Below are 16,421 nucleotides of genomic sequence, written 5' to 3'. Positions count from 1 at the left end.
CCCGACGGTTTGGAAGGCCCATCCAAGTCGTCAAACCCGTCCAGGTCGTCAGCCCGTCTAGGTCGTCGGACTCGTCCGTGTCGTCGGGCCCTTCTTGATCGTCGAGTTTCCAAATTTATCATGAACTCAAAACATAATCAAGTCTAAAATAATTATTGTTAAAATTAAATTTTATCTCACAATAAATTCAATTTTTTCTTCCAAGCAAGAAATTGAAATGTAAGGTATTTTAATTTCCTTATCCAAACAAATTATTTAAAAAATGAATGGAATTTAATTACAAGCAATTCAAATGTAAAGCATTTCAATTTCTAAGCATTGTTGAAATGCTTCATCTAAACACAAGGTTAGGGCTTGCTCAAATTGATATTCTTGTCTCCTTTTCATTCTTTCTTCATGAGCCATTCAAGAACCTTCCAATTCTTCAAGAATCATGAAGTCAATATCTTTTTGATTCTTCAATCGCACATACCACATAATTGAACTTTGGAGTCAAGGAACAAAGGATATTCTCTATCACTCGAATATCTTCTATTTCATCACCATTCTTGATCAATTGATTAACAATCGCCTTTACTATTAAGCAATAATCTGAAATTGATTCAGATTTCGTCATCTTCAAAGCTTAAAAGTCACTTTTTAATGATTCAAACCTTATCTTCTTGATGAGTTTTTGACAATCTCTCAAGCTTCCTTTCAAGTAGTAGAAACAATCTTCTCAAACATGTAGTTATCCAAACATTAATGAATGAGAATAAGGACTTATTGATCCATTTTTCATGTTTTTAACAAAGTCTCCATCTCATCCATAGTTTATGTTCATCTCGAGGCTCTTCACAACCTTTTTGAACAATCTCCTAAACACCTTCAAAGCCAAACAATGCTTTCATACAAAGGCACTATTTTTTTTGTGCAAGAAAGAAAAATTAGAAGATAATATATTCATTGCTTTTTATCTCTGAACTCTATCATTTTTAGACAAAAACTCTCGAGTTAAAATCAAGTACAATAAGGTGAGAAGTAAAAGAAAGATCTAGGAACTTGTCTAATTTCTTTAATTAAAACTCCACTATATAATTTTTTCCACCCATCAATGATAAAAACTTTCTAGATCTTCCCTCGAGAAATTCAATAGGTATTTTAGATATTTCTTCATTTTAAATTAATACTTATTGCATCCTTCTTTTCAATCAATAACTAAGAAATGACCCTTTCAATCAATAATTAAGAAACAGAACTTGCAAACTCATGAACAAAAACAGTATTGTTTCTATAAAACTGGAATTACTCTACAACAAGTATGCATATTCATCCTAAAACATTGCTAGGTAATGTCTTGAGAAAGAGAAATATTCATGCCAAACTTAGTTTGGGTTATCTTCATCGACTGTTTGTAAAATTCTGATACATTGAAGTACGAATCACACAAATAGAAACTGATAAGATTATTTGGTGATGTGAGCAATGAAAGATTCCATTTCCATGCGAGAAACTCCACCTTCTTCAGTGGAGTTACGGATGCCATTTTTAAGCCTCGCTGCTCTCTCTCTCATTTCATCACCTTCCTTTGTTTGCATCAACCTTCTCACACCATTCTCAACATCTGAAGCACTCACCACCGAATTCCTCTGTGACCAATCCTTCACAACCAAACCAACCTTCAGAACCTCTGTTATCAAAGCTGCGTTTCTTGGTTGGTCAGAGTGCATGGGCCATGTTGCTATTGGCACTCCCATGGTTATGCTCTCCAAGCACGAGTTCCATCCACAGTGACTCATAAACCCCCCTGTTGAAGGGTGGCTCAGAATTTCCAATTGGGGTGCCCAATCCCTCACAACCACCCCCATTCCTTTCACTCTCTCCTCGAACCCATTTGGAAGATCATGTCTTTTTGCTTCTTTTTCATCAAAGATGTCCCCTTTATCAGCATCTCTCAACACCCAGATGAACTTCTGCTTGCTTTGTTCCAACCCAGTTGCAACCTCTTGGATCTGTTCCACTTTGAAAGTTGTTGTTGTCCCAAAAGACACATATATCACTGAATTTGGCTCTTGTTTATCAAGCCACTCCATGCATAAGTGCCTTCCTTTTGAATCTTTCTTCTCAACGGCTAAAGGGTTGAACGGTCCCAGTGCCCAAATCTTCTTACCAGTGATACCCTCCATCAACTCAATGTAATCACCATCAATCTCTCTGCTTGTGTTGTAGATGGTTCCGTCACTGAATTTGAGGAGATCTCTTTGTGCAATAAGGAAATCCAAGAATTGGGTTGGGAAGCATCCTTCCAGAGAAGGAATTTTAAGGGCGTGCATGGCTTCAACCGGAGGCCTTCCCATTCTGTCCCAATGGTAAACGTAGACGCTAAAGGCGCATGTGCATTGAAAAGAGTAATTCTCAACATTAGGCATGTTTGTGGCATCTTGTGCCACTGAAGCCATGGCAGAGTCACGGATGACTATAATCCTTTTGGCTTCAGCGGAGAGGGATTGAAGGAGGTTCCTCACAGGGTCTCGAAGATGCATAGAGGCCTCAAGGGAGGGAATTAGATGAGATGGGAAACCGCTTTCTGGGTCGGGAGAAGGGGAATCGAAGGGTGGAACATCAAAGGCATGGAAATGAATGTTAGAAAAGGATTGGTGATGTCGAAGTGTGGCTTGGCGGATGTGAGTGACGGTGGAAACATAATGAACTGGTATGTTGTGTGATGAGATAAGGTTTGAGAGGTGCATAAGCTGATTCAGATGGCCTTGTGCAGGGAAAGGTATCAGAACCACCACCACTTGGTTTTTCTGAGCAAGATTTTCTCCATTGGACGCCATGATCAGGAACTTAGAGAAACTGTTATTCAACTTTGGCAACGGATTCAGCAAGAAAAGATTGGGTGGTTGGGTTACATCACATGTGAAGTATTTAGAGGAACTCTGTTGACTGGAACTAACTTTTTTATGTATTTATGAACCTGAGCTGGCAGTAATTTTTGTCATTTATCTCATTTTTTAAACTCGGTTTAGTTTTTCTTTTCTTTTTTTAATAATTCAATCTATTTATTTTGTCTTCTAAATTTGTTTTGGTTTGTCACTTCTGACCATTTAGATTTTAACATAAAACAGTTATTTAGATAGGTTTGAACAAAAGATAGCTTTTAGTCTTTTTAATAGTATTTAAAAATTATAAAATGTAGTTTCGTGTTTGAATTGTTTTGTTGAATTCTACAATTTTAAAATCATATTAGGAATGGGTTGGTGGATAGTAAAAAATATGAGTAATAGATTATAACAGTGAAGAATGATGAGAAACCGTTTCACTGAATATAATCTCTAAAATTACTATATTTTTTTCCTTTCAACATTTACAACAAAACATATATCGGTAACAAAATATAAAAAAAATAACGAATTTGAGGGACTAATTTAAAATTAATAATAATAAATAGTTAAAATTTTTGTGTTCTTGTTAGAGATTAAATTAGACTTTAATTTATGAATTAATCAATATTTTTATTAATAATATAGATTATTTTAAATAATAATTTTTAATTTTTAAAATGATATATAATATAGTTAATATAATGATAAATTATTTTTTATTTTTAAGTTTAATTAGTATTTAATAATTTTTTATTGTGTAATTTTTAGAAAGAGAACTAGTTAAATATAAATTAATATTAAAATTAATAAAATTGAAATTAATAAAGTTATAATTCATTATATATATATATATATATATATATATATATCGCTGTTAAATATAAAAAACTTTTAATTTTAATTATATATTTTAGATAAATATCTAGAAATTTAAAGGTATTTTCTTCGAGTAATTTTTCTTTGCCGTCAGTAATATCTTTTACATAGATTCAAATTTGAAAATTTATTCAAGAAAAAAATTAATATTAAATGACTTAATACTAAATTGTTGAGGTTAAATAAAAAATAATTTTAAAATATTTAAATAAACAGTAATTCTATTTATTTATTTATTATATATTCAATCAACAAACGTATAATTTAGTAAATATGTAACTCTTTTGTTATGAAAAAATCATAAATTTATCTTTTTTTTGTCATTTTTTTGCAAATTATTGGAGAATTAGTAAAAAATCATTTTTTGTAGTTAATTATTCTTGCAAAATAGTAAAATTCATTTTTAATGTTATTACACTAAATACCTTTTTCAAAACATTTAAATTTTTATTTACGTATTATCATAATTGTTCTGACTCGATTCTGACTCGATTCAAGGAGTATTTAAATTATGCAACATTGATATGATCAACTAGATATATTTAACTCAATTCTAAGTGATGTGATATTTAGTGGATATAACAGAACAAATCCTTCAATCGAGGATAAAGGGAGTTGTCATCCTGACAAACAACATCAATGTTTTGATCTGATCCAAATCCGTCTGACAGTATTGTTAGAAACAATCACTGTGTTTTTTGATATATTGTCCATTTTAAAACGTAGAACTCTATCATGGTTTTGTTTTTAAAAAACACATAAAAGAATAAAGAAAAAAAAAATATTTAAATTTATTGAACCTCGACTCCTAAATGAGATTTATTGAATATCGGAACAAGTAAACTAAAATCATTAATTAAAATATTAGAAAATTATCAAAATAATTATAAAGGTGAAATATAATACTTAAAGAAAAGATCATTTAGCTTCTAAATACTAGTGTCGAGCAAATTAGAACGGTACTAAACAGTAAATTTAGCAAATTCTATCATGACGGGACATGTTAATTTCTTTCTAAAATCTAGTTAAAAAAAGCCTCACTTAAGTAAAAGAAGGTGTTTCAAATTTATTTTCAATCACAGAAATGATAGTAACATAATCAAAAGAAAGACACTGAAATATAGCATCAACGTATTCAGCAAGACGAATTGCAATCAATGTCAGCCAATTCATCGACAATGGACTTGATGCTATTTAAGTAGTCATGCATGATGTAGTTGTCAAGGGACAGATTGCGAAGATCAGTACAAAGTTGAAGACACTGGCTTTAGTTTGGGTATAGAAATATTCATCAATATGCTCTGAGATCTGATAAGAGTGAATGACACCAATAACAAAAAAAAAAAAAAGACACCCTTAAAAAAAGAACCAGACAAGTTAGATTTGTGGACCTTAATGACAAGTTCATTTTGTTGCTTTCGGTGGAGATAGTTGGAATTAACCAATTTCTAGTTAGAAAAATGTGGTAGGGCATTGGGAGGGAACTAGAACCAGAATTTACTATGATGGATCATCAAGAGAAAAGTTATGAGTAGTTATGGATGACTACAAACTAGCATAACCTCCAAAAATTATAAAACAAAGAAAATAAATAAATAAAACATGAAAAAGATAAACCTGTTACGAAACAAGAAAAACCAAAAACATATAACTTTTATTTAAAAATAATGATTAGTTAACTTTTTCTATAAACAAAGTAATTTAGAGATACTCGGTCCAAAGAAAGAACAAGTTGCTTATTTTGACTCGGGTAAATGGAAGAGTAGACATGTCCTCCTTGTCTACAGTTTCCCATTTGTCAAATAAAACCTTTGCGTCACTCTTGATAATGGAGTCAAACACCATTTTTATTTTACTTTTGTCTGTATCAGTAAATGATTTCAATATAAATATGTGCCAAGAGCACTAGTACCATAGGAATTTTAACAATCAGCTATCAAACAATAACATTTATTAAAAATAATCTTAGAGCTGTCAAAATAGGTCTATTTGGCTCACTACGGGTTCGAACTGGGTTGAGTTAAAATTTTTTATAAATTTTAATATGAATTGATTTTTATCCGGCTCAACTGGGTTGAATCCGTGGTGAGTCGAGTTGATGAGCCAACCTGCAAATAAAGAATTACACAAGTATTTTTTATTAAGTTGAGCTTTGCATTTGGATCATGTTAGGTTATTTTTTTAGTCAACATATAAATAATTTGTATTTTTGTGATTTTGGTTTGTATTTGGATTGTATTAAAGTTTATTTAGATTTTAATTAGAATTATAATTTAGTTTTGACTGAAAAGAAAATTATAAAATTTTATTTGTTTTAATTAAGTAAACTCGTGAGTCAACCTGTTTAACCCACCAACCCTTGGTGGAGCAGGTCGAGTTCAAATTTTGTTAGTTTACTAATAAGTGAGCCGAGTTAGATTGGTTTACTAAATGATCAACCGGTGATGAATCGAGCCGGATCGGATCGAGTTATCCGTTTTCACAGGTCTAAAAAAATCATGCAAACAAATTCCATCAATTAACTAATTAATTTAAAAGTGGACTACTATTTGTCTAGCTCTTTTTCTTTTGACCTTGTTTAATTCAAATCTTACACATTTTGCGTTTGATTCATATCTGAAGGCATTTGAAATAAGATTAAACAATGGAGAAAAGAAATGCATGAACACAACAGAAGTATGTGGAAGATGTGGGAAAAATCAAAGTCAAGTGATTATGCCACAAAGTAGTGCAGAGTCTTTTTAGTACTTTTATTATTATTCCTATTTTAATTTTTATTGTATCAGTACAATACAAAAGTGTGAAACAGTTCAAGAACTATTTATCTGCTACGTAAATCTTTTGTGTAGCAGGAAATAGCTGCAGCTTCACTTCAGTTTTCATACTTATAATACATAAAGCAATACAAATAGAAACCTCTTGGTAGATCTCTGCAACTAGAACATCCTGCATAAAATTAAGAAAGTTGTTGTAGGTCCACTAAACGTAAGGAATAGGTATTCTCTGCTGTGTCAGAGCCACTTACCATATCATCCCACAACAAATTTGAAAGTAGCATTGTTAATTTCTCCAACACTTCCTGTCAAACAGATATAATTCAATAAACAAAAGGAGGAGCAAACGGGAAACATTATGTTTGCAACAAAATAACCAACAATAAAGTCACCAAAACTAACACCAACTATGTACATTACTACTCTTAAATATTATGTTTCTTTTTTTAGAACTCGATTTAGATTATATTGTTACTCAAAGTAACAAAGCGAAAAAAAAAAGAAGCGAAAAGGAGCTTTAAAACTTCAAAAAAATTCAGTTTTTGACCGATCTTAATATACACCTCGATACTCAACACAGTGTTCTTGACTAGATGACACTATTTGTGTGTATTTATACGGACAAATTTGTGGCAATCGTGTGTTCTTTTCAACGAATTTACAGTGATTTGCAAGAGCGAATATGCGAGATGCAATTCATATTTCATTCTCGCATATATAACCCTGATTTGAGTGTATTATAGGTAACATTATCAAATTAACCCTATTCGAAGGTGAGTGGTGGTCTTATTTCGGAAGAACAACAGTGGTGTGTGAGTAAAGTCAAGCAGTGGTGTAGTGGTGTTATTTAATGGCTTTTTGCACCAATGTGAGTGAATGAACCAATGTTGGTGTGTGAGTGCCGGAAGATAGTTGGGTGTTGAGTGAGGGGATGCGCACTGGAAGAGTAACCGTAACTGGTGTTGTATGTGTTGATTTTTTTTTTTATTTTAATATATATATATTTTTTTAAATTTCTTATAATTTTTAATTTTTTAATTCATATTAATTATTTTTATAACGTTAAATTATAAAATCATTCTCTTTTTTCATCAAGGGTATTTTGGTAACTTTTAAATATTATCTATTTTCATAATTTATTTTATTAATCATATTAATCAAATTTTTCACTAACTTCCATAAAACTTATATCTAAATCCACTTACTTTATCTTCTAATTCATTCAAAATAACAAACATATTCATCCACTCAAATCTCTCCTATCCATCCACACAAAAAACACAACCTGGATGAAAAAAAAAAAACACTCAATCGAATATTTTAACAATGGATATCAACATCCATTAGAATCTATAGATAATTATATATAGATATTTATTCACGAATTTATCATCTTCCATCATCCATTGGTGAAGTTTATTAACAACCACTTAATTGATGGATTTTTGTTTTTTTTATAGTCTATCAATAAACTTGAATAAATTCGACTTAGTGACAAATATTTGCTATCACGAATTTATTGAATTCGTGGACAATATACAATTTCCATGATATAAAAAAGTTAAGCATTAATTTTCATAATAAATTACAAATTTTATTTCTAATATTAATATGAAATTTTATTAAAAAAATAATTTGTATTTTAAAATCTAATCTTAATTTTAATATTAAATTTACAAGATGTAAAACTATATAACAACCGGACAAAAAAAAGTACTAACTTGTGGTGTGGTTAGGACGATGTTGTGGCAGCACGATGGCTCACGGTAGGGCTTCTCGTTGGAGAGAACAAGGACCAATGTCGTGGAAGGAGTCGTAGGAGACAGCCGTAGGGGACTCTGCGGCAGTAAAGGGGAACTTCATGTTGTCGTCGGAGCAGAGAGCTTCTGAGCAGCCACGACGAAAAGGAGCTGTGGCGGCGACCCTCCAATGCCCACCAGCAGCAAAGACTAACGGTGGTCACTCTTCAAAGCCCAACACCGAGAAAAGCACGGAATAGACTGGACCACTCACGAGACGCGACAACAAAACATGGTTGAGGAACAACGTCAAATGGAAAACGCAATGATGGAGGAAACCATCATATTATTTTGTTTTATATTATATTATATTATATTTTCATATTATTTTGTCTGAAGTCCTGGACTATATACATAAATTCATCATTTTCATTTTCATTTTGACATCAAAGTACAAGTGTTGTAAAGTTGTATCTTACAATCAAATTCATCCCATATAAGTTTCCAGACAATGTCTCAACAAACAGAAAACTGGGAACTACAACAACTAGAGACTATTTAGTGATATGGGCAATGAAAGATTCCATCTCCATGCGAGAATCTCCACCTTCATCCTTTGATCTCTGGATGGCATTTTTAAGCCTCAATGCTCTCTCTCTCATCTCATCACCTTCCCTTGTGCCCATCAACCTTCTCACACCACTCTCAACAACTGAAGCACTCACCAAGGACTTCCTCTGTGACCATTCCTTCACAACCAAACCAACCTTCAGAACCTCTGTAACCAAAACTGCGTTTCTCGGCTGGTCAGAGTGCATGGGCCATGTTGCCATTGGCACCCCCATGGATAAGCTCTCCAAGCACGAGTTCCATCCACAATGACTCATAAACCCCCCTGTCGAAGGGTGGCTCAGAATTTCCAATTGGGGTGCCCAATCCCTCACAACCACCCCCATTCCTTTCACTCTCTCCTCAAACCCATTTGGAAGATCGTGTCTTTTTGCTTCTTTTTCATCAAAGATGTTCCCTTTATCAGCATCTCTCAGCACCCAGATGAACTTCTGCTTGCTTTGTTCCAACCCAGTTGCAACCTCTTGGATCTGTTCCTCTCTCAAAGCTGTTGTGGTCCCAAAGGACACATATATCACTGAATCTGGCTCTTGTTTATCAAGCCACTCCAAGCATGGGTGCCATACTTTTGATTCTTTCTTCTCAACGGCCAAAGGGTTCAACGGCCCCAGTGCCCAGACCTTCTTGCCGCCCTCGATATTCTCCACCAACTTAATATAAGGATCTTCAATGGCCCTGCTTGTGTTGTAGATGTTTCCATCGCTGAATTTGAGGAATTCAATTTTTTCAGAAATGAAATCAATGAACTCGGTCGGAAAGCATCCTTCGAGAGAAGGAAATTCCGGGAGACGGACTCCATTAACCGAAGGCTTCCCCTTTTCCTCCCAAAAATAAAGGAAGTTGGTAAAGGCACATGTGCTGTGGAAAGTGTAATTCTCAGAATTTGGCATGTTTGTGGCATCTTGTGCCACTGAACCCATGAGGGAGTCATAGATGACTACGACCCTTTTGCCTTGGGCAGAGAGGGATTGAAGAAGTTTTCTCACAGGGTCTCGAAGATGCATAGAGGCTTCAAAGGAAGGAATTAGATGAGATGGGAAATCAGTTTCTGAAGTGTTTGAGTTGGGAGGAGGAGAAACAAAGGGTGGAACTTCAAAGGCATGGAAATGGATGTTAGAAATGGATTTGTGGTGACGAAGTGTGGCTTGGCGAATGTGAGTGACGGTGGAAACATAATGAACTGGTATGTTGTGTGATGAGATAAGGTTTGAGAGATGCAGAAGCTGATTCAGATGGCCTTGTGCAGGGAAAGCAATCAGCACCACCACCACTTGGGTTTTCTGAGCAAGATTTTCTCCATTGGAAGCCATGATCGAGAGCTTAGAGAAACTGTTACTCAACTTTAACAACGTATTTCAAAGTATCTGTGCCTTGTGTTACTAAGGTTGTATGTCCACACATTTATAGAACCCAGTATTAAAGGACAGACACAAGGAACACAATACTTCTATCATCAATGATAAGTTAGATATGTAATCACTTAGTTTTCCAGCAATAATATTTTAGGTAAAATAAATATATCTAAATATATAAATTATATTTTAGGCTTATAACATATAAATTAAATTGTGACAAGTTATTGATAAAGATTAATTATTAATTTAATTTTATATTTGATTCTTTTATTTATTTGAATTTCAATAGTTTTTAAGTAAATATAATTTAATATTTTCATTAGACTGACATTTATATATTTTGAAAGATATTGAATCTTAAAATTATGAAAGTTAAAATTTTAAAAGTGTCCACATTCAGATAAGATCTCAAAACAAAAATTAGTTTAGATTTTTATCTTTCAAATAGTTAACGCTTAATTAGTAAAAATGAAATAATTTGACTCTATTTAGAAAATATTGATTAAAATAAACAATAGATTTAAATATAGACACTAAATTATTCATTAAACCTATTTTTATTTCTTGAGTTGCTTTTAGAAAAAATATTAAAATTTCATTTTAAGTTGGTAAAATATTTTTAGGTGAGATAGAAATTGTATCTGAAAGTAGTATTTTAATGGTTTAATTAGTCGTAAGGTACCCAGTTTGGTGCTAGTGTGTGAAATTGGTATCCGATTGTAAAAAAAGTGTCAATTGCGTACCCAAATACGTTTATGTGCATCAATTAGGTCCATCCCGTTAAATTGTGACAAACGACGTTAAAAATGAGATGATGTGGCAATTATGAACATATACGTGTCAATTTAAAAAGCAGTGGTGGCTGAAAAAATAATTGTACAGTGACGTGGTGTGGTATATTTAAAAATCAGAGTGTGTTGTGCCCTAATTGAGGAATTGGGTTTTTGCTATCAGTGTGGTATATTTCTTCCTCTGCTTCATCTCTTTTGCCTTCTTTCTTCAATCATTTTGCACTTCGTTCTTGATTGGAAGAGGTCATTTTTGGTGAATCTGCAATGTCTCGCAATGAAGGGTGTTCATGTTCTTCGTGGGGTTCGCAGAAGCAAAGTGTCTCCTCCACTGGTGGTTCGTATAGGGTGTTGGGTGAATCCCCTCTTTGGTTTTGTGGGGAGAGCACTGTGTTGAGAGTGGCTAAAACAATTAGGAATGCTGGAAAACAATTTTGGGGGTGTCCTAATTATAAGGTCGGAGTAGATGTATGATTTTAATTTAATTTTGATTGAATCTTTAATTAGCAATTTCTGTTTTTTATTAATGTTCGATTCTTTGTTCTTGCAAACAGCGGAGTGGTGGGAATGAGATATTTAAAGGGTGCAATTACTTCAAATGGTTGAATGAAGATAATGGAGATAAAAAAGATGCTACCATTGGGAGACAAAGGAGAAAGATTTATACTCTGGAAAAAGCAGTTGTGATTTCTGATAGATGGGTTAAAATTTTAAGTGTAATAATAATGTTTTTGCTTTTCGTTAATGTAATTTGAGTTTGTAAGTTAGTACAAAAGAGTTGCTGAACTGTTGTTAGAGTGACTGTTTTAGTAAGTATCAATATAATGTTGTAACGAATTGTTGATGAATGAATGAGAAGTTTGAGTAAACTGACTCTGTTTTTTATTTATTCGCATTTAACAATATTTTATAATGAAGATAAACTGGGCATATGAGAAAACAGATAATATTAAAGTGGTTCAGAATGCCATTTCACTACATAATATTGTTCTTCAAAATACATGTACTGAGTTTGTAAATAACAGCACTTAGTAAGGTGCTTCCAAAATAACACTACTACATTCTAAAATAACAGCACTGAGTTTGTCAAATAACAGCAATTACATATTGATTTCCCAAAATAAAACAAGTGTTCCATAATTTCTTCATGACTTCGTGATTGGTCCCCTCCTAAATGACAATTTTTCTCTAAAAGTGGTTGTTGTTGTTGGTTGAATTTGATTGCTTAAAATAATCTGACTTGGTTGAGGCACTTGAGTCTGTTGGCATGAAGAATTTTGGGTTGGCTGAGTAGGGTGACTTTGCTGCTGATTTGTTGCTGCTGGCACAACTGGTTCAATTGCAGTAATCTGACTTTGCTGAGCACCATTGATATCAGTTGCCTGAGTTGGTTGATTTGCTTGTGTTTGTTCAGTAGTTGTTGTTCCTTCTTGTGTAACTATTGGAGTTGGTTGCTGCTTTGGTGGAGATGCTTGGGGACAAGTATTTCTTTTGTGTCCAAGTGCTCTGCAAATGGCACATCTTTTACGTGTTCCACCTTGCCTGACTTATGTGTCATCCTTCCTCAATTCCCACGACTCCAACCTTCGTTTCTTTTTTGTTCTTCCAGGCATCACTCTTTTAGCAGAAGGTAACACATCAGTATAAGATGTCATTTCCCACAGATGAAGTCCATTCACAGGATATATCATTGACAAATAAATCTCCTCGTATGTTGACTTCAAAAACTAGTGTGGGAGATAATCCTCTGCATTCAAATTCAGAAATCGGATGGCAGTGATTGCATGACAGCAGGGAATTGTTGTTATGGTCCACTTCCTGCAGCTACACTCCTGTTTGTCTAAATCCACCACAAATTTCTCCCCAATCATAGAAGTATGGCTGACCTCAAATAGTTGTTGTCCAGACCAGCTGCAATGAATACAAAATATAATTAAATAACAGCCATAAGAGAATCAGATTTAATCAAACAATATTGCAATTAGTTCCATCAAATACATTTACCTTGGTAACCAATATTTGGTCTTCTCTACTTCCTTCTCTAGTCTGTCTTTAATTTTTGGGCAAATAGAACCATGAAATGCATTTACCTTCTTTCTATTGGAAGCCCATCTCCGCATCAGATACATTCGAATTTCTTCCATCATGGTTATGATGGGTTTACTCCTGGAATCCACTATAGTGCTATTGAAACCCTCGGACATGTTGTTGACAACAATGTCAGATGCTGGCCTTGATGTAAATATGGACTGGACCAGAATCTGATTGCAGGGCAAAAAACCATTTTAAATTGAAATCAGTTTAAATCCAAATCAGTTTACAAGACAAAAACAATTTTTTAAAAACAATAATTAAAACATGCCTTGGGGGAATTTGTATCAGATGCTTAAAAGCATCAACATTCAACTCTTTAATGTCCCTCATCACAGCCTCCCATGCTTGCGGGTGTGTAGCATATGCTGCTTTCTAGAGTAGTCTCTTCAGATTTTTTTTTTCCTGGGAATTTTTTGCGGAAGTTGGAGTATATATGACGTACACATAATCTTTGGTCCACACCAGGCAACAATTCTTGCAATGCTGGAAGCAGTCCCTACAATTTTGAGAGCATAACAAGTGATTTGTCAAATATTTAGGAATCACAATTAAACATAAAATAGCAGAGGGATATAGTTACTTATTTTTTGTTGGTCTGACATGAAAGTGATTTTGGAACAAATTTCAGCTCCTCCTAGGTCTTCTATCATCAAATCAAGAAACCATGTCCATGTGCATAGTCATAAACACGTTTATATTGTTCTTGGAATGACCCATCAATGTTGTTGTATGCCATAGTCCTAGCCCTAAAGGCCATTGATCTTGAAACACCAATGTTCCATTTTCTCCCAATTTTGTTTTTCAAATCAGTCAACTTGATATTTGGGTTCTCTCTTAGTGTTTTTTCCAGCCTCTCATTTAACCACTTTGAAGTCATTAAACGCACATTGAATTCCCTACTACATGTGTGAGTGTTGATAATTCTCCTTAACTGCCATGTACTTTATGCTGCTTTATAAGCACAATATGCATACCACTTACATTACCCTTCACACTCAAACACTTCACACAAATTCTCCTTTTGTCATTTCTAAAAATTTTTAACTTTCTGCCACTTTGGACACCATAAGTTCTAATAGCCTTAGTGAATTCTTCCTTCTCAGTAAAGTACGTCCCAACTTCCTAATTATAGTCTTCCATACTTTTGGGCATGGAGAATATCCCAAAGTTACCATACCTATCTCTATCGTCATCACTTGCATCACTATTTCCACAACTATCTAATGTCTCAGACTCTCATTCATTATCAGACAACCCCCTGTCAAACACATTTTTACCCTTTGGGTTTGTTCTAGACGAACCACTTGCTCCTTCAATAGTAACATCAAACAGATCATCCTCCAATTCCTCGGTTTCAATTCTAACATCATACAACTCATCCTTACCTATTACTTCCTCTTTAGAATCAGTCCAACTCCTCACCTCATAGTCATCATCACCCTCATAGTCTGTTTCCTCACCCTCCACAGCATCTTCTTCATCATCCTCAACCTCCACATCCATATCGGGTTGTTCAGTTGCTTCAACCTCCACTTCACCCTCATTCTCACCTGCACCACCCACTTCAACAGGTTCTTCATCAGGCTCACCCTCCATTTCACCCTCACCTGCACCATCCATTTCAACTTCCACCTCAACCCCACTCATCACTATAACTTCTTCATTAGCCTGAACCTCTACCTCCACATCACCCTCGCCCTTATTTGCACAACCTACACCAACTTCCACCCTAACATGTTCTTCATCAACTGCAGCCTCCATATGATCATCACCCTCACCTTGACCTGCAACATCCACTCCAACTTCCACCTCAACCCCACCCACCACAACATGTTCTTCATCAGTCTGAGTCTCCACATCAACCTCACCCTCAACTGTACCATTCACAGCAACTTCTGCCTCAATCCCACCCTCTATCATATGTACTACTATAGGCTCACAGACGAAGTGCACCACATAAAGGTGCACTTAACCATTTAGTGTGGTGATGTTGACCATGTGACATGCATCTCTATCATCGGTCAGTAATTCCAGCCTTCCATCCAATACAACACCTCCACCTACTGAATACCACAATTCTTTGACATTCACGTAACCCATTTCCCTCAAAATTGACATTATCTCAAAGTAACTCCATCTGTCTGGGTCACATGACAAAATACTACTCTCTCCAATGTATTTCAGTGACCCATCATTAACAAACCTTCCCCGTGGTGAAAAACAACTTCGAAATTTTCGTCCATCTGAAGTACTATATTCCTATCTATATATCTCTGTCACATATGAAAATGCCTAAAAAATCAAACACAAATTACAAACCATACCACCAACACACAAAGACAGCAACAAAATGAACAAAGGGGGGACCACACAGTATACTCAACACCGTCACCGTCACCGTCACATGTAGTGGGGGACCAAATGAATAAAGAAATCTGAAAGTGGGGGACCAACACCGACACCGCATTACAAATAACAAAAACAAAACAATCAAAGCACACAAAACAACAAATACATTGAACAGAACCCCAAAAATTATCACAATCTCAGATAAAACAAAAAACCCTAAATGGCAGTGAAAGCCTGCGTGAGTGGTTCGTCTACTGAATGGCAGGAACACATACCTTTCTTCCACCGCTCAACCCACGTCGCTGTCAACGATGCTTCCGATAATCTACTGAATGGTAGTGAAAGCCTGCACGAGTCGATTTGCCTGACCCTCGTCTTATCCCCTCTATCTTTGTTCTTCGAACTCCAGCATTAACTTTACCAAATTTTGTTTTTAATTTTTGCCTTGTACAATTAATTAACGTAAAATTGCTTCTCACACCAACAATATCCACGTCACTAATTCTATGATAGCCACGTGTTATAAAATTGCTTCTCAGACCAACTTAAATCAGTCAACGTTAACCACTGTAATGGCGTCAAATTATTGGACCCAATTGATGCACATAAACGTATTTGGGTACGCAATTGATACTTTTTTAAAACCGGGTACCAATTTGACACACTAGCACCAAATTGGGTACCTTACGATTAATTAAACCTATTTTAATTTTGGATTTTTTTTCCTGTGTAATTTTTTGAAAATATTATTAGAATGGATAAATAGTAAAAGAAAATTGGAAGTTATTATTATAATAATAATAATGGTAAAATTTAAAAATAATAATAACATATTAAAAAAATAAAAGGTTAATAATAAATTTAGAAAATAATGATAATAATAAGATAATTATAAATATAAAATAACAAATAATAATAAATTATAATTTTCAATAATAATAATAATAAA

The 16,421-nt window shown here is 34.2% G+C and overlaps 3 protein-coding genes across 3 annotated transcripts; all 3 read right to left on the bottom strand.

The window, feature by feature from the left end:
* Positions 1–1,249: 1,249 nt before the first annotated feature.
* On the bottom strand, positions 1,250–2,930 carry LOC114189896 (zeatin O-glucosyltransferase-like). Its single transcript, XM_028078620.1, has one exon. It carries the CDS (start codon positions 2,817–2,819, stop codon positions 1,446–1,448), a length of 1,374 nt encoding a protein of 457 aa, XP_027934421.1. The 5' UTR covers positions 2,820–2,930; the 3' UTR covers positions 1,250–1,445.
* A 5,737-nt stretch (positions 2,931–8,667) lies between these two features.
* Positions 8,668–10,397, bottom strand: LOC114190083 (zeatin O-glucosyltransferase-like). The gene has a single exon (XM_028078847.1). The coding sequence runs from the start codon at positions 10,194–10,196 to the stop codon at positions 8,811–8,813; it is 1,386 nt and encodes a 461-aa protein (XP_027934648.1). The 5' UTR covers positions 10,197–10,397; the 3' UTR covers positions 8,668–8,810.
* Positions 10,398–14,359: 3,962 nt separating this feature from the next.
* Positions 14,360–15,043, bottom strand: LOC114190110 (sodium/potassium/calcium exchanger 1-like). The gene has a single exon (XM_028078879.1). It carries the CDS (start codon positions 15,041–15,043, stop codon positions 14,360–14,362), a length of 684 nt encoding a protein of 227 aa, XP_027934680.1.
* Between the last annotated feature and the right edge of the window lie 1,378 nt (positions 15,044–16,421).

This window comes from Vigna unguiculata, chromosome 7, assembly GCF_004118075.2.
Source record: "Vigna unguiculata cultivar IT97K-499-35 chromosome 7, ASM411807v1, whole genome shotgun sequence".
Lineage (NCBI taxonomy): Eukaryota > Viridiplantae > Streptophyta > Magnoliopsida > Fabales > Fabaceae > Vigna > Vigna unguiculata.
Note: the sequence above shows the minus strand (reverse complement) of the source record. Positions and strands in the feature narration are given on the sequence as shown.